Genomic DNA, 26,430 nt, shown 5'->3' on the forward strand with positions numbered 1-26,430 from the left:
ACTATGTTGGTGATTCTTCTAGTGTGACAGCATATGGTCATTCTTATTTCTATTAAACTGTCCCCATAGTGATTTTCACTTGGACGTTGGGGAGGAAATGCAACTTACTTGCAACAGCTTTGACTACAGTGTTTGTCCAAACTATACAGTTCATCACAGGAAAAAAAGGAACAGTAACATCATTACAAAAATTCAGAACTCACTAACTGGCACTTTGTAGGGAGGCATTTTAACTTAGATTGAGAAGAAAAGTACAACTGTGCCATTTATCTAGCAGGGCTTTGCTAAGCAAATTAGGAGTATATTCTAATAGCAAGTGTCAGTGTTCGTCTTATGTGCAAGGCACAGTGTTTATCATACATGCAAATGAATCACCTGCCTAACACAGAATCATATCTAAATATTATAGTCACCTGATATGAATAGTTTGTTAGCATGTACATACATATAAGTTCTGGAAGGAATACAAATAATTGTTTAATCGACCCATTTCCTCAGTGCAAAATAACCTTTCCTGGTCATTTTGACTAAGTTCAAACTAGTGAGGTATAACTGTGCTACACCAGTTACAACTGAGCCCTAGTTTGGCAAGAAGGAATCGGAGTTTGTCATTTATACCAAGCGTCAAGACGGTAGACTAATATTACAAACAAACAAACAAACAACAACAACAACAACAAAACAAACCAAAACCAAAACCAACAAAAAATCCAAAGCCCCTAGCATGAGATACAAATACAAACCAATTACCTGCTCACACTGGTCCACACCAACTGGCTTGCCATCGCTGCGTATACAGCTCAGAAGGCGGGTCCTGATACCTTGTCCGCAGGTAGCATTTTCATTCAGCTGGCATGTGCTCCACTCTACAGGTATAGGATCACCACACTGAGTTTCAGAATTATGGTCATGTGAGCAAAATACAACAAACCTTTGATTATTTGCATTGGTGAGGCAGGATAGCATATATATAATCCTAAAATAACTTCCAGGTGGCTTCACAAAGCACCATGCAATTCTTTTACAGCAAAACAAGTAAACAACCAAATCAAAGTGAGTTACCTTCCTAAGTTTGCTTTCTAAAAGTAAAAAGACAGATGGTTTGTTGGAGACCGTGTCACTGTTGTGCTGAAGAGGAAAGGAAAGACACCAACAAGGATGGTAAAGGAAAACTAGTTTCGAATCATCTGTTTGCTGGGGGATAACTGATAGAAAAGGAACCCAGAGATGATGCTATTGCTTAATGTAACCCGAAACTATTTTCAAGGAACAAATCCAGTCATCTAAACCATTTGGTAAAGTTGGTACAGTGGAGCTTTAGTGTCTTAAGACACTTGCCTGAGAAAGGAAAGAGAGGTACCTCAGAACTACATGAATGTTACAGAAAATCTAATTTTTTTCAAATTATTGTCTCAGGAGAGAAGGTTTTATTTATTCATTCATTCATTTATTTAAATTTTTTTTTAAATTACTTTTGAGAGAGAGAGGCAGAGTGCAAGCAGCGGAGGGGCAGAGAGAGGGGGAGACACAGAATCCGAAGCAAGCTCCAGGCACTGAGCTGTCAGCACAGAACCCAATGCAGGGCTCGAACCCACAAACTGTGAGATCATGACCTGAGCTGAAGTCAGATGCTCAACCGACTGAGCCACCCAGGTGTCCCCAGGAGAGAAGGTTTTAAAGATCTGGATAGTTGCATTGCAAACTAGACAACTGGGAGTCTGAATGAATTATGCCATAATTAATCTGATTCTTAAAAAAAACAAAAACAAAAACCAACTCTTACTTTTGGTGTGATTAGAAAGAATGGTCTTTGATGATATACATCAAGAACCTCTTTAAGGACACTTCCCATATTTGATAAATGACCTACGTATGAGTTTAACGGGAATAGTAAACCAATGCATAGTAAAATCAGTATTTTAAAGACATGCTCTCTCTTCCAGTAAAGCAAATTTCACTTATTTCTGAAAAATTACTATAAAAATCAAGGATCTGAAGCACCTTTAACTAAAGAGGGCAAATACATTAAGTCATCTTTCACCAATAAAGACAATCAGACTGCCCCACCCCACCCACCAGAATTCATTATGAAGTTTTCTATGTGAGAAATATCATAGTGCCACCGTGACCTCAGTGGGGAATTTGTTTCAGAAGAGACTATTACTTTGCCTCGGCAGGCCTGTGGTGGTTTGGCTGTCAGTACTGAATTCAGTGCCGAGACTTAACATGGTTCCACATTTTGTGGCATTTTGCATGTCTGCTCCTTTTGGGAATGGCAGGCAGCAAATCAATGTAACTAAACAGTCTGTGGTATGAGACACAGGAGAATCCTGAGCAGTGGCTGAAAAATGAGGCGGAGGGATTCCCAGTGCCTCTAAAGTATCCCTGTCCACTCAGGACTACAATTTATCCTACTGAGACCCATTGAGCAAGTACACCACAAGCTTGAATTTCTTGAAATAAAAAAGGCCATGAAAGAGCTAAATTCTATGACAGCATGACTACGTTCTTCCCTAAGTGGTAAATTATCCCCTGCTGTGTATTTTTGTTATTGTGGTTATCATGGCTTAATTCAGCTCTTTTCTGAAACTTTGCCAAGTCTTTTGAAGCATCTCGGAATTTTGAGATTCCAGGTGGCCTTGCTGAAGCTACATGCCAAGTGCGGGCATTTCTTTCTGTGAAGGGACACTGGAAACGTCAAAGCCTCGGCCTTGCGTGCAATACACTCTCACATTCTACTGTCAGTCCTGAATCCCAAGAATGAAGACACACACGCACACGCACACACACACACACACACATTCTCCCATTAGTCAATGTTCAGGGAAAATAGAATGGCTGTGGGTTTCAACCGTACCTGTTAGATTGTACTGGAACTGGAAGCAATTTTCATTGAGGAGGCAAGGCCGCACTTGTGAGTCTTCAGCACATGACCTTGAATTCAGGGAGGGTCTTAGCAGGTGGCGGGTTCTTCTCTGTGTTGAGTGGGGATCACAGGACTGTGAAAATCAAAGAGCAGACAGAGTCAGAATGGACCCATAGTTAGGTGGCAAATCATGTATGGTTATCTGTGTACATGTAAGCACTTGTGTAACAACTACAGGGAAGAGACAACTGAGAGTGTTAAATATAATACTGAGAAAATAAAACTGTTTTGTAATTCACTATAAATTGGTATTTTGTTTGTTTTTTTTGCACCTGACAACTCCTTTTCTAGGTTATGGTGAAGGCTACATTTCTGTCTTCCACGTGGAATTAGGCGCATAGAGACTATTTTCTTCAATTAAACACACTCTGTACTCTCAAATAGCCTGCCACATAGCAAGAGATAAAATGCATTCTTGAATGTTTCAATGGATGAGAAAAGGAAGACAATGTCCCCGTGCCCTCAGATAGCCCAACAGAAATAACCATGCAGAAAATCTTAATGAGAAAATAATTGTTAAGACCCTGGAACAGGTATATACAGAGAATTATAAAATCAAGATTGCCAATACACCAGAACTTCCCTCATATTTGGGAGGCTGTCTGATCCACAGGGGATGAGCCACTACACGTCATATTGCCCTTTAAACAAAATGAATGTAAAAATGTGACCTCCTGCGAATATCACTTTGCCCATGGGTCCTCTTGCAGCCTCAAGTCATATAATGCCCTTGAGTCAGTAAACCCACCTGCCACATTTCATCCAACTTTTCTAGCCATGGTGAACCTTCAAGTTCCACCTACTGGAATCATCTTTCAACTGTCTAAAATCCTATCCTTTCCCTTCAGAACACTAATCAAGGCTTCATCATTGATACTTTTCAATAAAGATAAATTATTTTCCTCCTCCCTGAGCAAATTTCCCCCCATGCTCAGGAATTACTCTATAGGATTTGTCTCTGAACATATATACATACACATATACTTCTATACTATACCTGCCCTTATAATAATGCCATGATTTCTTTATTCCCTTGGCTCCTTCCTTTCTTTATAAACTGCTTGAAGCCATGACACATTATGGTTTCTACTTCCCATATCAATCTCTAAAAATCTTGTTCAATAAATACCATTAAATATGGTCACAACGACACAATTCAAACCCCCAAATCTGAAGAGGCATATAGATGCCTAAACCACAAGAGAAATAAAAGTCTCTGAATTAAGGTTACCAAATCATCATTTCTATATTGGATGTTTTATTTATTTTTATTCCTTTTACTTTTTCATATATTATAGCAAGAACTCAACCTATAAACTGAATCTTGGCTATTAATCAAAATGATAAGGTTGGATTACACTGAAGTATGCAGAAAAATGATACAAAATTTTATTTTTACTTATTTTTAAATTTTTTTTAAGGTTTATTTTTGAGAGACAGAGCACGAGTGGGCGGGGGGGAGGGAGGGGAGTGAGAGAGGGAAACACAGAATCCGAAGCAGGCTCCAGGCTCTGAGCTGTCAACACAGAGCCCGATGCAGGGCTCTAATTCACAAGCTATGAGATCATGACCTGAGCCAAAGTCAGATACTTAGCTGACTGAGCCCCCCAGGCACCCCACTTTTCTTCTAATTTTAAATGTTTGGAGCCATTGAAACACACTTTTTTATCCATGAAACTTTCTAGTTGGATGATCTGTCAATACTTTTAAACTAATTTTACATTTTAATTATATCAAATTATCTCTAAATGATAAAGAAGGGCCATCAAAACCAGGTAATTATACTTAATTATCAGCAAGTGAATCCCATGATAAATGTTTACCAATAATTTATTACTAGTTCACCAATTAATTTGATTGTTTGTTCTCATAAGAAGGAATAAGAAGTTAAATGATTTGCCAATGAAAGAAAAATGAAGGTATCTAGGTAGATACCCCTGATTAGTGTTTTACTGATTTTCTACCTTCTAAAAAAATCAATGTTGGAACCAAATGAATAAGTGTTAGAACTTATGTACCTGTTTAGTCTACACCATCAAATAAAGCAAACGAGATAATAACACACACATAAATTATGTCACCTTGAACAATTTACTTGTATATGATAGATCTTTGCTTATTTAAACTTGGGTGAGAAAAGTGGATCGGGGGATAGTGTAATTTGATGATATTTAAGAATTTTCTCCCTCAGAGCTCACAGTCTATCAATCTTTAGTTCAGTGGGATGTGGTTTTAAAATATTCAGTTAAGCCTAACCCCTAATTCATAATCATGTAGACTTCTATAATTACTTTCTAGAAATTAATATATTGAAAACCAACGCTGCGTCTAACTCTCCTACTGATTCTCTATCCATAGAAACAGACAAAGGGGAAAGTATGGGTGAGGGGAATCCACAAACACAATCCAACCTAACCTTAGGCAATATTTTTATGTTCCACTTAAAAAGAAAAACTGCCCTGGCACTGCTAAGAAGTGATAGGTACGTTAGTGTTCTCTCCTTATTTCTTTCTATTAGCTATTTGTAGGAAGGTTATGAAATAATGACTTAGTCACAAGGGAGCTGGAAGTAGGGCTCAGAAAAAAAGAATGGTAAAGGAGGCTTATGTCTGGATGATTTCTTTATTGGACCAAGACTCCTCAAATACAAACCTGAATCTCCTCTCCTCTAGAGTATTTAGGCAATGACATATTGTCGGTTTCCTAAACGAAGTTGAGAAAGTGATGTGTGGATAACTAACCCAAAGTCAACTTTGGGCCAGTTTTATTGTAAAGATCAAGGTTACATAGCTAAAGTTTACTTGCTAGGGAAAGAGATGACCAGTAAGAACCAGTTAGTCTCTAGTAAATAAGCCCCCTTTATGAGACTGGATTTTCTAACTTATTACCTTTGAAAACCAGCACTTATCTTAAAGTTCAATCCTTTCTTATGACATTGTGCTTTCTCACCTTTTGTTCTCTCTAGCAATAGGGCCTTTACCCTTGGGCCTGACCTGAATATTTGTATTCATCTGTCAAAATTAAATCAGATATCCCATGGGAGAGCCACCAATGACTCCCTTGTGCCCATAAAAATGGAATAATCTCATTTTTTAAACATTTCCACTGTATATGTACATGTATCAATGTGTGTGCATTCTTTCCCATGGACTATTTGAAGAGAGTCATATCTTAATTTTCTTGGACACTGAAAAGCTTTTTCTATGTCTGGAATAAAGAAGGTAAATAATAAATATTTGTTGTATAGGATAATTTGGTTCTTCCTGGGCAATAATACTAGATATTTGTAAGCTGCCATTAGAAGACAAACAGGACTATGATCATATTTCCTGAATGTAAGGATTCCACAAAGATCTGCATATCTGATAAAAAGAGAATGTAAACTTCTAATTATCATACATTTTCCAGAAAATCTAGATGACATTTCCTAAAATAATAGCATCTCTCATTAATAAAACATATCAGTATTTACTGATGTGGTTTTGATTCACCACATAAAGGATGACCATTAATTCAGGTATTTTAAAGAAATCCAGATAAAAATGTATAATTTGATATTTTTCTAACACCTAATTATTTTTTAAGTTTATTAATTAATTTTTTTTTGAGAGAGAGAGACAGAGTGAGCAGGGAAGGAAAGAGATAGAGGGAGAGAGATGATCCCAAGCAGGCTCCTACTGTCAGAGCAGAGCAACACAGGGCTTGAACTCAGGAAGCGTGACACCATGACCGGAGCCAAAATCAGGAGTCAGACGCTTAACTGATTGAGCTACGTAGGCATCTAACACTTAATTATTAACAAACACAATTTGAAAAAACTTCACTTAAGTCCAGGTACTTGTAAACTTAAGTAACTCAGTATATTTCTTATGTGGAGATGAGCAGGAGCAAAGTCTAGCCTTGTCAACTCCCACCAGATACATAAAAATGAACGCTTTTATTCTGCTACAGGCTTTATCTGATTAATGTGAGATGGTTTCTCCCTCATTTTGTTGATTAGCCCTACTGACAGTAGCTCTGCTGTTTCTTTCCATCTCTCTCATGAGGCAGAACTGGATATATAATGCTTTTAACTTAAGTTTTCTTATTTGGAAAAATGGGGTAAAACAATTCGCAAAATACCCCTGCAATGCTTTGTAAGGAGATTTTTAATGAAATTAAATCCTGATCCTCTTTCCCCACGTCCTCACCAACATTTGTTTGTGTTTTTGATTTCAGCCCTTCTGCAGGTGTGAAGTGATACTACATTGTGACTTTGATTTGCATTTCCCTGATGATTAGTGATGTTGAGCATTTTTGTGTGTCTTTTGGCCATTTGTATGTGTTCTTTGGAAAAATGTTTATGTCTTCTGCCCATTTTTAAATTGTATTTGTTTTTTGGTGTTGAGTTGTATAAGTCCCTTATATATTTTGAATATTAAACCTTATCAGATATATTGTTTGCAAATATCTTCCCCTTTTGCAAAAATGTTTATGTCTTCTTCCCATTTTTAAATTGTATTTGTTTTTTGGTGTTGAGTTGTATAAGTCCCTTATATATTTTGAATATTAAACCTTATCAGATATATTGTTTGCAAATATCTTCCCTCATTTAGTAGGTCGTCTTTTTGTTTTACTGATGGTTTCCTTCACTGTGCAAAAGCTTTTTACTTTGGTATGGTCCCAGTGGCTTAATTTTGTTTTTGTTTTTGTGATGAGCACAGAGTAATGTATAGAATTGTTGAATCACTATATTATACACTTGAAACTGATATAACACTGTATGTTAATTATACTGGAATTAAAAGAAATAAATTCTGATTCTCAAAGGTCGAGACGACCTCTACAGGAGAAAAATCTGGTCCTGAAGAATTGTTATTTATGCCTCTCATGCTTAAAAATATTCTCAAAGATTCTGAGAAGATGGTTACAGAAGTGAAAAAAAATCTTTGGATATTCCAGTGCAAGAAGAGCAAAGACAGAGACATATGGGAAAATGAAATTATGTGATGAATTATGTAATGTGATTAATATGAAATTAAGTGATGAGTTATCTCCATAAACAAACTATGAACATACGGGGACCAGTGACTGAAGTTATAGGACCTGTGTGACATCAGCATCCAATAGGGGAAAGCAAAAGGTACAATGAGGCATCTGCCATACACAAGAACACCAAGATGGAAAACTAAACCTGAGCATAGGAGGATTTTGTACATTCCAGAAGCAGGTGGCTAGAAAGGGGTTCATGGAGAGATTTTGGGCATTGATGTATTAACAAGCCAAAACTCCCTTCCAAAATAGTTCCCTGCACTGAAGAGAAGTGGATGAGAAGAGTTTCCTAAGGGAGCAAAATAGGGAAACTACCAATAAAGGAAAAGAAAGGACCAATAAACAAAGAGGGAAGGAAACAGGATCCAGTAAATCTCACATAGTAAGTTGCTGTAGTTCCGAACACTAAAAACAAAAGAGGGAAAGAATGAACGTGCCCTGGACCACGAAAATGAAATTAGAAAAAAGCAATCCTCAAATACACTCCCCCCAAAAGTTCACAAAACTTGATTTCACACACAAAAAAATAAGCAAAGAAAATGATCAAATTCAAATCCCAAACAACAGTATTATGAAAAAAGGTAATAAAGGTCAAAATAGTGTCCCCATAGATAAGAAAGTATAGTAGAAAGACATGCATGAAAAACAGACATGCATGCAAACTACTACTTCAAAGGAAACAAATAAGAATTTCAAAACTGGCATAGATATGAAAGAACAACATAAATAAGAATTAGACACAGACCTTTAGTGACAGAACTCAGTAAATAGAAATAAAAGAAAAAGCATTTTCAGAAATGAAGATGAAACTAGGAGAAATACAAGAATAAAAATATACCATTTGGGGACACCTGATTAGCTTAATTGGTTAAACATCCAACTTTGGCTCAGGTCATGATCTCATAGTTCGAGCCCCACGTGGGGCTCTGTGCTGACAGTTTGGAGCCTGGTGCCTGCTTTGGATTCTGTCTCCCTTGCTCTCTTTCTCCCTGCCCCTCCCCTGCTTGTGCTCTCTCTCTCTCAAAAATAAATAAACATTAAAAAAATTATCATTTTTTGTCCAAGAAAAAAAAGTGGAGAAAAATGAGATAAAAGAACATAGAGATAAAAGAACAAGAGATAAAATAATTTGAGAAAAACTAGCAATTAGAAAAGTGAGGCAATACAGATGCCACATGCATATAAGATTTTATGAAGAAGAAAACCTAAACAACAAAGCAGAACTGAAGAAGATTCAAAAAAACTTAAAAAAAAAAAAAGACTCAACTACTTATTGAAAGGGTATCGCAGAATAACTAATACTGAGACATATCCTGGTAAAAGTATTAAGCTTTAAAGAAAAAGAAGGAAATATTCTATGAGTATCTGGACAAGACTACCAGATGTTTTATAAAGGAAATAAAATCAAACTGGTCATGAGACTTTTTGACAGGAAAACATACCAGCTATTTGAAAGATGCACAAAGAAAACAAAGAAACACACAAAAATGATTCAAGGATTTTAGATTCAGCAAAGCTGATTTTCAATCAAAAGACAATGCATAAACTGTTAACAACATGCAAGAACTCAAGGAATAGTGTTTCCAGGAGTCGTAACTTAGGAATTTAGGGGACACTGAAGTTTAGACAACCAAAAGGGCTGAGATGACATTAATCTAAAGACTTGTGGTGAGTCAACTTTACATGTAAAATTTATAAGATATAGATAAAATTCAAATGTAAAAACAAATGAGAAGAACCTTTGAACAAAAATGAACATTTTAAAGTACTTGTGTTGGTAGCTGGAATATTGTTATTCTGGGAATGTTTTCTGTTACATGGATCAAAGCAAATGTGTAATTACGATATACTTTTCTTTTACTGCCAATGTCCTTGAAAAAGTGGATTCTCAGAATAGAAAAAAAGGAGATACATATTTAATGGAGAATTTAAATGAACTCCTATAGTTCATCAGTATGAACCCCTGAAGTTTTTCATTTTCAAAATAAATGAAATAATCGCATGTATTTCTAACCTCTACCACTGAAGTGGCTTTGGGACACTTAATGAGTTTAATGAGATTAATGAATGTAAGCTTTCTGAATTATTAGAGCTGTGGATTTTGCAAGTGCAGTGAACTCTTATTAATGTATTTTGCACAGCTAAAAAATTACATGCAAAAAGGAATGTTTACTATGACATCATAGCAAACCTGATCAGAAATGAAAATACTGTAAACTAAAGTTACTAGTCAGTCAGAAGGGGCAGAAGTTGGATTCCTGGGCCCTACAGTGATGGGTTCTGTTTCTCTCTGTACTTTACCCCACAATTGAGGGGTCAAACAAGACATACAATCCTATGTATAGCAGAATAACCTCTATAGCTTTTGTTTGTCCTTTGAGATATTAAAAGGGTAATAACAGTGGAGACCGAACCATAATCCGGATGCCTAAAACCCCCAATAGCAACAGGTAACATTTTAGAGTATAAACACATGCCTAGCACTGTGGTAGACATTCCATGGGGATTAGCTCAAAAAGCCTTTCAACCTGCTACCGATCTAGGTGTATTTTAAATATCCTTATTTTTACAGATGATGAAATTAAAATCCACAGAATGTAACAACATAGTAGGTGCTCAAGCCAGGAGAGGGCTAATTTGCTCTTCAGTATCTTCAACTGTTCTGCTACTGTAAAGTAGCGATACTTGTGGGGTAGGTTGAGGTGGGGACAGTGGGTACAACAATGTCTAAGAGAGTTGTTTAGTGACTGTGGTTATTGTGACTGCCATTTATTTTAACCTGGAAAGCATTTAGTATGTACAGTAGTCATTAGAAATGGAAAAAGAGAGAGAGACAACAGACACAAGGAACTTTATAAACTAAGCCAAAAGCAAAGTAAGTCACAGTCTGAGGTGTGGGGGAGTCAATGTAGGGATGGGGCAGTGAACAAGACTTACTGCCAGCCTTTGAGGAGACCACAGTTCATAAAAGATGCTCATAGGCTAGGGACTGACTCATCGTATTTAGAGAGTTAATTGGAAAGAGGAGGGCCACATGTCTCAGTGTAATGAAACTGACAAGAGCAGGGGCAAAAGCTATCATATCATCAACATGAAATAACGTTCCTGGTAAAGCTTTACTGTCCTAATGCAAGGAGGAAGTTGGGATGACACATAAATATCTGGAGATTTTTGCTTAGCTAAGATGTTTGGGTAAAGATTTTATAATAGTCCGGGACATCCCCACGTAGTCCTTCTGCTTGCTATTTTATGACACTAAGGAGTTGTGAAGGTACAAATTTATATTCCAATCAGAGGCCTTGTAACAAATGAATGATGTATGTCCTATCCAATCACTATTTATATATTATAAATGGTATACCGTGTTCATATTATTATTGGGGCTTGGGAATGAAGAAAGAAGAATGACCAAACAGAGCCCAAAATAAAGGCCTACATTCTTCAAAAATGTCCAAGTCATGAAAGAAAGAGACTGAAGAGACCAAAGGGATAGAATCAGTAAATGCATTATGGTCTGGATCCTGTAATCAAAGGACTATAAATGCTAGAAAAGGCATTACTGGGACCATTGAGAATTTGGGAATATGGCCCAAAGATTAGTTGCAAGTACTGTCGATGAGAAATTTCCTGAATTTGTTAACTATGCTGTGATTATGTTAGAGAATATCGTTATGCTTAGGAAATACATACTGAATGGCCAATAGTAAGGGAATAAAGGGCATGTTGCTTTCAACACATGCTCAAGTGGTTCACAAAAAAGACCGTATAAACACACAGACACCATTATTTTTTCACATATATGTATATATGTGTGTTCATGTGGAGAGAGAAAGAGGTGCATGTCTGTGTGTATGAGGCAGGGAAAGATAAAGTACATGAAGCAAACTTAAAACCTGATGGTGTGAATTTTCTGTAAATTTGAAATTATTTGGAATTTTTTTTCAGTAGCAGAATTATAAATGGCACTGGCACACTGATATTTAGGAAGTGCTTGTGAAAAAAATATAAATGAAACACGAAGTCATAAATAACTATATACCACCTAGAGGATCCCTAGGGGACAACTGCTATGTGAACTGAGGGCAAACAAACTCTTATCTTCAAACTCTCTGTCCTTCCCCTTGCCCCACCCCCGACCCCTCCGGTCCTTCTCTTCTTTAATTTCCCTATGATGCTTATTTCTTTTTCTTCACTCTAAGCCTCATCCACTCAAGAAACAAATTTAAAAACCAAACCAAAATTAGCAATAAACTGCAGTTGGGTTCCTGGTGTGAGTTGGACCCCAGGTCGCTGTCTGTAATGAGAATGTCAGGACAGAGTGTTGTGTCTGCCAGCAGTGCAAGAGTGCTGGGCCCCTCTTCTGACCTCCGAAGACTAAAAGAGAGTCAGTTTTGTGATATCTGTTTTAATGTCTGTACCCCATCTAATCCCAGTCCCCACCATAAATCAGAGGGGCTAAACAATGCAACTAGAATGAGTCTAAGATCTCACTCTCTACTTTTGCCTAACCTTTCCCTCCAAAGATCCTTGGGTCTCTTTCCTCTCAGGAGAATCTTATCATTTTTTAGCCAAAACCACTTGATCCACCAGAAGAAGAAGAGTGTTATTAAAATTCTATACTTGGGGCTAACAATACAGAGTACACCCACATGGGAAGCTGATCTGGGCTCATTCTTTATAGGCACCTCATGCATTATGGTCTGGAGCATGAGGTATAGGCACCTCATTGCTCTAGGCTTTTGCTTACACGGAATGTTTTCTTTCCTGTTTTTTTTTCCTCCCTCCATCACTCCTCTACTCCACTTTGCCTAACTAATTATTACTCATCTGAGGTTTATAGATGTATATTTTCTGCCTAGAAAACTTCAGAGATTCTTCCAGGTGTGAAAAAGTGGGCCAATATATGCTGACATGACAACTTTTGTTTTTTCTTTTTTAACAGCTACTACTCTGTTGAAATTGATTAGAAATATTTTGCATTCCTCAGACTGTAGCTTGCTTGAGGGATCATTATATCCCAATGTCTAACAGCATTCATCACCTAGGAGGCACTTAATATTAGTCCAATAAAGAGTATTTACAATTTATTTTTGTACTTACATGCTAGAAACTGTGCTAAATTATTTACATGTATTATCCTTACTATAACTTCTAAGTTGTGCATAATTATTTTAATTTTCCTGATTTATTCAGGTTAAATAGCTTTCTCAAAGTGCCAGTCCTCAGAAGAGAAACAGGAAGGAAAGAGAATACAATGTATTTGGGTTTTTAAAAAATCTCAAATTTATTTCCTATAAATGTTTACTCAACACTTTTGTATACTTAGCATTTGCCTTTCAACATGGCATTTACCATCTAGAGAAAAAGATATGCAACCAAATTGAAATCCATTTTATCTGAGGGTCTTCTGAAACAGGAAAAATAATCTGGGGGGGGGTTCATAATTTGGTTTCTATACAATCTGCAATTATAAAATAATTTGAAGGTAAAAGAACCCATAGTATTTTCATTTGCAATTTCAGAATTACCATTTTTCTATTTCTCCCATATAAGTGTACTATCTTAAAACTTAAAAAAAAATCTACAGACACATATAAAGAACTAAGGAATACTAGTGAGATAAGGTAAATCTAATTTAACCATATATCCTTTAAGAAAACATAGTTCACATAAAATTATTCACAGATAGTTTTCTAGGTAATATGGATACTATAACCAAAATGGAAAGGAGGTTAAGATTTGGAGAGCAACATGTAATTTTTAAAAATTTGAAGTATGTATAAAAATCACCAAGATATCTCTCTGATCAGACATGCCATTTTATGGAGAGTTCCCCTGGCAATCAATGCTATAGTGTGTCATAGGGGTAAATATATTTTCACATTCTATCTTACCAACTTGAGGGATTGAAATGTTGCAGAGGGGGACTTGTAGGGTAACCTTCACATGTGGTAAACACATGTTTAAAATTCAAAGTAAAAATCTGGCCTTTTCTACTTGGACATGAAACCGACATTTGGGATGAAATCAAAATCACAAGTAAAATGGAACATAGATCACAAACCTGAGTTAAAAACCATTAATATACAGTAGTTGGATACTAAAGTTTTAATAATAGCCATCATAATACTGAAATATCATTGACACTAAAGACAGCTCTTCATAGATCAAAGAGAGCAAATGAGTCGTTTCAAAAAATTAAATTTTATATTTCACTATTTCCAAAGTTAAAATAGTCACTCTTTTCAGACTTCTTAGAGAAAACTCCACTGGCAGAAAGCTCAGCAATTAGAAATATTACAAGTAAACTTGGGCTCTGACTCTGATGGTTTAAATTTTTCAATATTATTAATTTTTGATGTACTTGTAATCCCAATAAAATCATATCTGATATTCTAAGGAGTAATTATTATACTCACTTTTATAGATTAGTAAACATAGCTTCAAATAGTGTCAACAACCTGTCATAGCCACATAGTATAATACAAAGGACAGAAACCAGAATCTTGATATCACTTTTGTTATCTTCTTGGATTTCAAGAACTGCACCAAGTATTATCTTTATATACCTACTTTATAAATAATGTTTAACCAATATATGTCAATAACAAGAAGAATAATTTTATTATAATAGTGGCCGATTAGCTTTCATAGCCCATTATACATTATGTGGGTGGTTGAAATCTTCCAAGTACACTGTTCAATGATCTGGATGTTCTTATGTCAGAACTATCCTATATAAAGAGTTAGAGATTTGGGGAACCTATTTTTGCATATTGTGATTACAAAAGGAGCACTGACAGAAGCCCTGCTGCCTTAACAAACAACAGCCATTGCCTCTAGAAATAAAAGGCAATTCTCCATGTCTATTTTTTCACTCATAAATTTACCCCATATAATTCACAACGAAGATAATAAAATAAGTTTGAGAGCACTCTGAAGAACAAAAAGCATTCTGTGAACAGAGAGGGCACTCTGGTGAGGGGAGGGGTTCATACTGGACTGTGCCAAGAGGCAGAAATTGATTCAGCAAAGCATCATCTAAATGAAAACTAAGAGCCATCAAGTTCCAACTCATCACCAATTACCCAAAGGTTGGAGCCACTCAATCAAGTGCCACCAGAAACAAATTGAAAATTGGCAGAGCACAAAATAGATGACAGTCAGACACTGGAATGTGAGCCAGTGAGCATGAGGAGGGCTGATGACTGCTGAAGCAGAGTCTTTGGGGATGGTAGGTACACAGGAGTGACATAACAGAACTCACCAGATTTCTTCACTCCCTATTGACAAACACTCAGATGTATAAAGTAATTTGGAGTGTATTCCCTGAAGAAGTATGGTGTTCTCTTAGGCTAGAAGTCCAATGCAACCAGAAAGAGGCAAAAGAACCCAATATAGGTAAATGTGAGACAGAAAAGACTACTGTAAATTTAGAAACTCAAACAGAGTTCATAGGGACAAAATTCCAGAGCATTATATTCAATAGATATGACCAATTTTCATAAGACAAGAATCTCTTGCTAAAGTTATGGAGAAATAGGTCAGGCTGAAAGAATATAGATGCTAGCTTTTGAATTAGGCTCAATTTTGACTCTGGACCCTGCAACCCAGATATTATAAGTCTTCTAAACCTTTCACTTTCCTCACTAATATAAGGGGGCTAATCATGCTATTCTATAAGCATTAAAAGATGTAATACATACAAAATACCTAGTATAGAGAAACACTGTATTTGTTTTTATTTATTTTTGTTTGTTTCGTTTTGAATTTGCTTTTACTTTGTAGAGTGATCCCAAGAATACATGGAAACCTATGGTCTATATTATTTCCAAAAAAGCTGAATGCCTATTTTGCTTCTGATGTGTCCTAAGTTCTAATGAAATTGATGGAGTTAGGAGTAGACAAAACGTGTCTGCTTGTTTCCTACATGATTGTGTGTGTGTGTGCATGTGGTGTGTGTGTGTGTGTATGTGTGTGTAGGAGGAGGGAGAAGAAGTAGGAGGAGGGAGAAGGCGAGTAGAAAAGAAGTAGGGAGAAAACAGAGCACAAAGGAAGCCTGAAGGCTTTGGAAAATGGTCACTTCCTGTGGCCACAAGCCTGCAGAGAATTGCTGAGTCTTCCAGGAATGATGCCTTGGTAGGGAAAGGGCAAAAGGATACATGAGTGAAGACCCACCTATGAGCTGTTAGAGTCACTCCATAGGCTTCTGGTTGATGCTTCTTGTTATGCATTAAATCCTCTAGCTTCTATTAAAAAGTTAAGCTTTATAAAAGCATTCAAAATGAATATCTTTGAGGGAGATGTTTATTGCTATCATATGAGAGGGAAGAAAAAAAAACAAGAGAAAAATCTCTAAGGTTTTCTTTAGTGGGTTGCAAATCATTGAATTATGAGTTACACAGATATTTACAAGCTTGGCCTAGATAGAGTATAGTAATCTATAAATGCTGCTCAAGTGATTTATGGCACAACTGTTCTAACACATTACCAATAGCAGGAAATGTATTTAATTTATTCTCAGGGATGCACATTTACATTATTCACAACAAGCCATTTATAGGGAAATGTGCAACCCTTAAACTAAAGTGAATGCATCTCTAGTGGGTTTTGGGCAGTTATAACTGTCTAATAAATGCTCATATCCTAACTTACTGTATAAGCCAATGTAAATGTTCACTAGCTATCCTGTAAACACTTTATTCTGTGAATTAGTGAATAGTTCTGGAACGTATGGCAAAACATGTAGACTAACAAAGTTTTTTGGGTCCTGAGTGATAAAGAACCTACCTTCCTTGCTGAAATTTTGCTAATGCATGAAAAAGAAACTCATCTTTTTTTCCTGATCCCATATTGTAGATTTGTCAGATGTAGCAGAGGGATGTATTTCAAAGTTCTGAGGATCTTTTAGCATATTTGGCTACTGACCAGAGAATGTACCATCTGGTGGACTACCAGGTCATAGGTCTAATTTGCAATCTACCTGTGTCAAGACAAAAATAATATTCTGAGCCTTTCTGTTTGTTTTTTTTTTTTTTTATAAAAACATATGCATGCATATAGCTTGGAGATAGAGGTGAAGAAAAAGGGGGGAAAGAGGAGACAGGAACAGGATGAGAGGGAGTGAGGGATGTAGGAAGAGGGAGCCCCATCCTAAATCATCAAGGACTTTCATATGTTTTTATAATTTATTTCTCTCAGGAATCCCTAGGCGTAGTTGTCTAAATAACAATTATATATATATATATATATATATATATATATATATATGGATATACACATATATCCATATGTGTATATATATCCATATGTATATATATGATATATGGAGATATATATATATATATATATATATATATATATATATATATATGGATGTATAAAGTGAGGACTATACCTCTAAATACACACTGTTTATAATTCCAACCGTCAATCTCTTACCAGTCAACAGTATAGCCCCAATTTAAAATAATTAACCATTAACCTGGAATTGCCACAGTCATGTACTCTTTGCAGGTCTTAATTCAGAAAACTCCACGTACAGAATATTTTTCTTTTATAAATTTCTTTCATTGACTTTATGTCTTTTGTTCTTGATGATGCCTCAGTTTCTCTAACTATATGTTCTGTATCTTTTGGCCATTGGTCAAGTCATTCCTTATCATTAAGCAAATATTTAAGTGAACTAGAAGCCAACTCTTCCAAGGTCTAGATTCCCAGATAAATTCTATTGTAGTGATAAGTTATCTACAGATGTCACTGCCTTTTCAGAAAACAATTTCCCCCCTGCTTTTGCACTGGACTTTCTTAAATTAGTAAATGACTTTGACAGCTAGCTTGTACAGCTGATGCATTTTGAACACAAAGAAACTTGTTTCCAAACCCTGGAAGACCATGCCCTGAAGCCAGATGGACATTGGAGAGTTCCAAGGTCTAAGACTCTTTTAAAGTCAGGGAATCACCAATTTTATAGGTATTTGAAAATATAGGTAGAATTCCATTATTCTAAATGCTATTATGACCGAGATCATATACAGCAATCTATTTCCATGTATCACGTAATTGTCCATGGCAACAGTAGTTTGTTGCATTAATTACAATGATGTTGCAAAAAGTTGCCCAACAGAAATTTTAGCCCATTTCTTTCAAACTAAGGGTCATTATCAAAGAGAATAAAGAGTGTATTATATTAACAGTCATTCCCATTACTACTTCTCTGGCAAAGTAAAAGTCTATGTAGGGAAGAACAGAGAAGGGGGCAAAGAGCTTTATTTATTCATGAAAATAAAAGCACTAAGTTATACTTTATTTAGGAAAGTGGGTGATGGGCATTGAGGAGGGCACTTGTTGGGATGGAGCACTGGGTGTTGTATGGAAACCAATTGGTCAATAAATTATATTTAAAAAAATAAAAATAAAAATCTACCTCAAAGTTTTTTTACTAACCTTTACTCGAAGAAAGAATCAGAAAAACTTTTTGTAACTACTAGGACCGTTGCTAACTGTTGTGCCCTGGGAAAAACTATTTAACCTTGTATCCTCATTTATAATACAGACATGACCATATCTGCTAAAAATCCCTCATAGTTTGCTTGTGAGATCATATATGTGAAAGTGTGGAATTATAATATTTCTTTTACTTTAGATTTCCTTGGCACTCATCAACACATTCTGAAGAACTTAGTTTTACTGTCTTAATATTTTCTTTGGTGACTGTGTGTGTATGCGCATATGCTACACATGTAGAATAATCAGAGGGACAATATCTATCATTGTATCTTAAATTTTACCTTATTTTTACAGCTCCCACTATATCTAAATTTTTCAAACCTGTGCTGAGATTTACTCTTACATTACCCCCTAATATTGGCTACTTCCAATATACTAATCTTACAAAATTTCAAAATAACCATCACATTACTTCATACTCATGGATTTTGGACCCTGGGATACCAGGCATACTAGTTTCAAAATATTCTTTTTTGTGAAATACCATATAGTTTTATTTACATATTCATGAAAATAATGAGTAAACCTTAAATATTACTCTACCCTTCTATTGTGTCTACAGAAAGCCACATCCTCTAGCATCCACATCTCTGGAATTTATACAAAATCACCTTGATTTATTAACCTATTTCAAACATGTACAAATAAAGTATAATATATAGTAACAGAGGACTAAATGTACTAATCAATCCACTGTTACTGGACCATAGAAAATACTACACATTACTATCACTTTTGAAGAGGAAGAAAGGAGGAGGAGGAGAACTAGGAAACAGAGAAGGAAGAAGGAAAATAAACTATACATCTTAGAGACTCAGAGCACAACTCTCACATTAACTAAATTTGTATATACTTTGATGAATCTGATTGAAGTCAATTCATTTTATTTCAATGTGAGATAAATACAAGTTGAGATATAGTTAGAACTGTCTGATACTTGATCAGAGTATGTTTAACTACGATACAAGATTTTGGTTTCAGAAGATTTATCTGCTTGTATGAGTAACCAGAAGATGATGTTTGAACACACAACTAAATGAAGTATAATTAAGGGAATATCTATAATGGATGTTTTTAGGAGGTATGCAGTTACCAAAACACATACTAATTCTATATGCTGCCAATTCAAAAGTAATTTGTTAATGCACCATTTAAGACCTTTGTTCTTGGTTCTCATTTAACTGAATCCCCTCAATTTGTTAACAGCTACACTCTACTCCAAGTAAGACAGCTTCTGCTCTTAGAAGATGCTGTATCAACCAGTATGTACTCATGCTCTTTGCCTGTGTTCAGTAACTTTCTATGTGCTCATCATGATTGCAAGATATCTTACTTTTAAGTAAGATATCTTACTCTCTTGGGATTTCAAATAGCTCACTCTTATGATCCCCAAATAAGATTTAAATGCTAACATATATTTAACTATTTTGTATTGCTCTGTGTTTTTGCCACTCATCTAATACCTTTTTTCTCTTCACTGAGATCTGAGTTTTTTTAAAGATTAGAACAATGTGATATAGATCTGCAAAAGTACTAAGCAATGTATAAGCTCCCTAACGCTTATATTCAATATTTAATAATTAAAATATTAAATAGGTATCCAATATAAACTTCACCTAAAGGAGTTTTAATAAATGTCATTATTTTTAAAAGTTTTATATGACTGATAAGTCATTCATGATGGATCTATATCTAAAGATATATCTATTTTCATTGCCACATATAGAAATGTGTTTATGTGTATACATAGAAACACACACACACAAATATATTTTTAAAATTAGATTCCCCCCTAAAGGACAATCAGCAAAAAATGCTGTAGGCTATATATAAAAGACAGTTCATTCTGGTTTTTTTGTTTTTGTTTTTTTTTTTGACAGAGAGAGAGAGAGAGAGAGAGTGAGCGAGCATGAGGGGGGAGGGACAGAGAGAAAAGGAGACACAGAATCTGAAGCAGGCACCAGGCTCTGAGCTGTCAGCACAGAGCCTGACATGGGGCTGGAATTCAAGGACCAAGAGATCATGACCTGAGCCGGCCTACTGAGCCACCCAGGTGTCCCTCATTCGGTTTTAAAGTGAAAGTCAAGTACTTCCAAGCCAACGTAGTAAATCATTAAATTGTTCTGGATTAATACTTGAAAAAGTTTTAAGCTAAACAAATTGATTTGAAATTATACAAATAAGACAACAAAAGTACTAGGAATCAGGAAACATTTTTATATACTACACCGCTCTGACCCATTTGAGAATGTATTTATCTCTTGGTTGTTAGGATGTGTCTGCTTTAGGACTGCTCGGCTGGCCCGACGCTGTACCTATGACATGTGAAACCCACCACGACAATCTTCTCATACTAATTTCTCTGAGAAGATAGGTACAGAAAGGAGAGAATGGATAGATTGACAAATAAAAGGAGCAGATGTAGCATTTTTATATTTTCTTACAATATCATAATTTTGGAATGAAGTCTAGAAAATGGAGCAAAGAGGAGTACTTGAATTTTGGAGGCCATGATACAGTGATGAAATATAATAAGTAAAGGAGGCTCATGAAGTGGGGAAATACTTATTTCCTACAGAAAGAGTATTTTTAACACTAGTGAATTTAGTAATTTCATATGTTTAATATTTAAAAGTTAACAATATCTGTACATTAGTCATCAACAATGGGAAAGTAAAAATAACAATTTCATTTATAGTAACATAAAAATGTGAAAATAGAATTAACATGCAAAACCTCTATATTGAGAACTATAAAACATTATTGAATGAAATTTAAAAATCTTAAAAATAGAAAGATATGCCATAATCATTGATTAAAAGACTATGAGCCCCATGTCAGTCCTTCCCAAATTGATCTACAGATTCCATGCAATATTAAAAGGACAGCAGAATTGTTAGGAGAAATTGTCACTTTATTTCTAAAATTTATATGGACAGGGGCACCTGGGCGGCTCAGTTGGTTAAGCATCCGACTTTGGCTCAGGTCATGAACTCACCGTCTGTAAGTTTGAGCCTGCATCGGGCTCTGTGCTGAAAGCTCAGAGCCTAAAGCCTGCTTCAGATTCTGTGTCTCCCTCTCTCTCTGCCCCCGCCCCTGTCATGCTCTGTCTCTCTGTCTCTCAAAAATAAATAAATGTGAAAAAAATTTAAAAAATTTATATGGACATGCAAAAGACACAGAATCACTATGACAGTTGAAGAATTACAAAAATTGGAAAATTTATATTACCAAGTTTTAATCACTACTTTAAATATATAGTAATTAAGACAGTGTGATACTGGTGTGTGGATAAATAAACCAATTGAATAGGTACTCTGGGTATGCTTTTCTCCATTTGTACATGATTTGCTGCTAGTGACTTACACCTGAGACTCTAAGAGGACTGTCCCTGGAAACTTACAGTAATTCTAAAACTCTAAGGAAAATCATGAATATTCCCCAACTCCCTAAAAGTCAGCCTATAACTGGTGAGTAACTAGTGGCAGGGGACGTAAGGCCACTTCCTTAGCCTCAAGAAGAGACAATTCTGGGGCGCCTGGGTGGCGCAGTCGGTTAAGCGTCCGACTTCAGCCAGGTCACGATCTCGCGGTCCGTGAGTTCGAGCCCCGCGTCAGGCTCTGGGCTGATGGCTCGGAGCCTGGAGCCTGTTTCCGATTCTGTGTCTCCCTCTCTCTCTGCCCCTCCCTCGTTCATGCTCTGTCTCTCTCTGTCCCAAAAATAAATAAAAAACGTTGAAAAAAAAAAAATTTAAAAAAAAAAAAAAGAAGAGACAATTCTGTGGTATAATCATGTTCTAAAGCTATTTTGGAGATCAGGCTGAGTTGGGGACTTCATTTGAGATGGCCAATTGGCTTCTTTCCTTTTTCAATTCCACTTCACCATTACCTTTTTGGTTTCTCCTAGGAATATTTTCTTAATAAATCACTCACACTGAATTATTGGCACAGGATTCAACTTTGGAATAACTAAAACTAATACACTTCTAAAACATGTTACACAAATTTTTGTTTTGTTTTTAAACAGGGACCATAGATCTAAATGTGAAAACTAAACCTATAAAGCTTTTAGGAGAAAATATAGAATGTTTTTATGGCCTTGGGTTAAAGATTTATCAAACAAGACAAAATAGATATCAAGTACAAAATAGAAAAAACTAGACATCATCAAAACTAACAACTTTTACCAAAACAACACAAAATAACCCACTTTAATGAAGGTAAAAAGATAAAGGTTGAAAAAAATATTCACAATGCATGTTTCTGACAAAGGACTTATATCCAGAATATATAAAGAGCTTCTTTAAATCAGTAATAAAAATAGGAAAGTGATATCAGCAAGACAGTGGAATAGGTGGTTCCTGATTTCAGTCCCCCTTCAGAGAAATATCAACCAGCAACTATCCATAGACGAGATGCCTTTGCAAAATCCTAAAACTAGGGGTCAGGGTGAAGCATGCCCTGGACCACAGAAACAAAAACACAGAAAAAAATCATTAGAAGATAAGAGGAATGGTTTCCCTTTGGCTGCACTGCCTCTCCCCCAGGCTGACACAGCATTGCATCCAGAAAGTTACCTTGGGCCTACTGTTTCTCCACTAGGGAAAAGAGAACCCAAGGTTACAGAATATTTTCCCATTGCTACAGAATGCTTCTCAGAAGGCCAACTTAGGTTTTGCCTCATGGGAATCACTGCAGGGAATCAGCAAACTAGACCACTGTGGATTATCTAGAGATAAGAGAACAGAGGCAAGAACCAGAAAAAACAGCACATGGCTCATGAAAACATGTTTCTGCTGGCAATGATGCTCAAGCAGAGATGCTAGCCAGTGGCTTTGGCTATGTGCATTACTGAGCTGGCAGCCCCCTTTGGCCAAGGAACTGGGTGAGTAGTTCTATCTGGTTTGGGTCCCCCAGCTAATAGGTCATCCTGGTGATGGAGCCCATTTTACAGCTTCAGCTGGATAATAAAGCAAGTCAGCAGCCCTCCCCAACTGATGAGCATAGTTTCTAGCCCCACTTACCCAGAAAGCCTTGAAAGAGACCTTGATTAGGCATGAAGCTCATCCAATGGCTAGCCTGGGTAAAAGACCAAGCTTGCAGCCCCACACAATGGTTGAGGAGAGCTGCCAGTCCTGCCTGAGCAGGGAGGCTAACAATGACTATGGAAAGCGTCAGTGCCCAGCCTACATTGGTGTCCCACTGTGGAGCTCAACTTACAGCCTCATCTGGCAAAAGAATACATACTACATCCCAGTCTGATTGCTGAGCACAGCTTGTGGTCTCACTCAGGCAAGGAGCCCAGTTAGTAATGCTGCCCAGTTATGGAGGACAACAAATGGCACTGTCCTGTCATGGAACACACCCTACAACCCTGTCCAACCAGAGGTGATTGCAGAACCCAAGTAGTGGCCCCACCTAATGGTGGAGCTCAACCATCAGCCTTGCTTCATCAATGAGCCAGTGAGTGGTCCCATTTGAATGTGGAGCCCAGTCAGCACAACCCCAATCTCAAAGCATGGGCAACAACCCCACCCAACTAAAGGCCACAACAGTAAGTCTCACCTGCCACAGACATTACCAGTTAACTCATTCAGAACAACAAACTAAGCTGAAAGGAAAAGGTCTATTGCTGCTGAAGGCAAACTGTAAAGGCTGCAAGAGGAGGTAGCTTCCTCAATTGTAGTTACCAATGCAAGGATCATAAAGAATAACCTGATAAACATGACACCACCAAAGGCAACTAATATAGATCCAATAACCAATTCTAAAAGAAATGTAGATCAATGAACTGTCTACAGAAAATTCAGAATAATAATTCAGAATAATCCTCTTAAGTTCAACGAATGCACAGATAGACAATAAAACAAATATTCGCAAACAGTGCATGAACAAAATGAGAAGTTCAATAAAGGAATATAAACTCTCTCTCTCTCTCTTTCTCACACACACACACATGTGCATACATACATGCGTGTGCACACACACACACACACACACTAAACCACACACAAAAATCCTAGAGCTGAAGAATATAATGACTGAGCTGAAAAATTCAATAGTTTCAACAGCAGACTTGACAAAGCAGAAGGAACAATCAGTGAACTTGAGGACAAGTCGCTTGAAATTAACCAGAGGAATAAAATGAAATATGAATGAAAAAGTTAAGAAAGTCTATGGTACTTATGAGACAGCATCAAAAGATTCAATATATGTGTTATAGGAATCCCAGAAAGAGAGGAAGAGAAAGGGACAGAAAGCTTATTTTTAAAATAGTGGGTGAAAACTTCTCAAATGTGAGGAGAAAAAGAACATTTTGATTCCTAGCTCAAATATCACCAATGGTTGAACCCAAAAAGAATTACATCAAGACACATAAAACAATTGTCAAAAAGTTAAAGACAAAAAGAATTTTGAAAGTTCAACACAAAACATGAAAACATATGAATGTATCAAAGTCACCAGCAGAGTAAATATATAGTCAAATTCAGATACTCTAGTATTGTAATGGTGGTGCAATAAATAAATTTCAACTTGAGTTAAAAAATTAAAATAAAAGGTATTAAATAATTACTATATTCACAATAATTTGTTATTTGATACACAATATTAAAAAGATATCAATTATAACAGCAATAACCTAAAGTGTGATCAGGGAGAGAAGAAAAGTATAGAATTTTATTAAATTAGGTTGTATACTATCAAATTTAAGTTGTTATCAACTTAAAATAGGATATTATCATTATAAGGTAGTTTATGTAAGTGTCATAGTAATCCTAAAGGAAAATTTGTAGAAAATACAAAGAAAGTAATAAAAGTATAACACCACAAAAAATCATCAAATCAGAAAGAAGATAGCAAGAGAAGCAGAAGCAAAGCAATTGCAAAAGAGTCACAACAAATTGGCAACAGCAAGATCTTATAAATTCTCTAATCAGAAGACACAGAATGGCTGAGTGGATAAAAATATAAGATCCACGATGATGAGTGGTGTTGAGCATTTTTTCATGTGTCAGTTGGCCATCTGGATGTCTTCTTTGGAGAAGTGTCAGTTCATGTCTTTTGCCCATTTCTTCACTAGATTATTTGTTTTTTGGGTGTTGAGTTTGATAAGTTCTTTATAGATTTTGGATACTCACCCTTTATCTGATATGTCATTTGCAAATATATTCTCCCATTCTGTTGGTTGCCTTTTAGTTTTGCTGATGTTTCCTTTGCTGTGCAGAAGATTTTTTGTTTTGATGTTGTCCAAGTAGTTCATTTTTGCTTTTGTTTCCCTTGCCTCCGGAGACGTGTTGAGTAAGAAGTTGCTGCGGCCAAGGTCAAAGAGGTTTTTGCCTACTTTCTCCTCGAGGATTTTGATGGCTTCCTGTCTTACATTTAAGTTTCATCCATGTTGAGTTTATTTTTGTGTATGGTGTAAGAAAGTGGTCCAGATTCATTCTTCTGTATGTCGCTGTCCAGTTTTCTCAGCACCACTTGCTGAAAAGACTGTCTTTATTCCATTGGATATTCTTTCCTGCTTTGTCAAATATTAGTTAGTCATACGTTTGTGGGTCCATTTCGGGGTTCTCCATTCTGTTCCATTGATCTGAGTGTCTGTTATTGTGCCAGTACCATACTGTCTTGATGATTACAGCTTTGTAGTATAGCTTGAAGTCTGGGATTGTGATGCCTTCTGCTTTGGTTTTCGTTTTCAAGATTGCTTTGGCTATTCAGGGTCTTTTCTGGTCCCATACAAATTTTAGGATTATTTGTTCTAGCTCTATGAAGAATGCTAGTGTTATTTTAATAGGGATTGCACTGAATATGTAGATTCCTTTGGGTAGTATCGACATTTTAACAATATTTGTTCTTCCTATCCAGGAGCATGGAAACTTTTCCCATTTTTTTGTGTCTTCTTCAATTTCTTTCATAAACTTTCTATAGTTTTCAGTGTATAGATTTTTCACCTCTTTGGTTAGA

The 26,430-nt window shown here is 36.2% G+C and overlaps 1 protein-coding gene across 2 annotated transcripts in view; it reads right to left on the bottom strand.

Annotated features, from left to right (window-relative positions):
* THSD7B (thrombospondin type 1 domain containing 7B) overlaps positions 1-26,430 on the bottom strand; it is a 1,098,632-nt gene that overhangs the window by 40,595 nt on the left and 1,031,607 nt on the right. For both annotated transcript variants that reach the window (XM_053909184.1, XM_019454952.2), the window contains 2 exons: positions 2,858-2,999; positions 751-866 (listed from right to left, as the gene is read on the bottom strand). In XM_053909184.1, the coding sequence (XP_053765159.1) occupies positions 751-866; positions 2,858-2,999 (258 nt within the window). The remainder of the gene's footprint in view (positions 1-750; positions 867-2,857; positions 3,000-26,430) is intronic.

Source organism: Panthera pardus, unplaced genomic scaffold (genome assembly GCF_024362965.1).
Source record: "Panthera pardus isolate Hobbes unplaced genomic scaffold, ASM2436296v1 HiC_scaffold_10, whole genome shotgun sequence".
In the NCBI taxonomy this organism is placed as follows: Eukaryota; Metazoa; Chordata; class Mammalia; order Carnivora; family Felidae; genus Panthera; species Panthera pardus.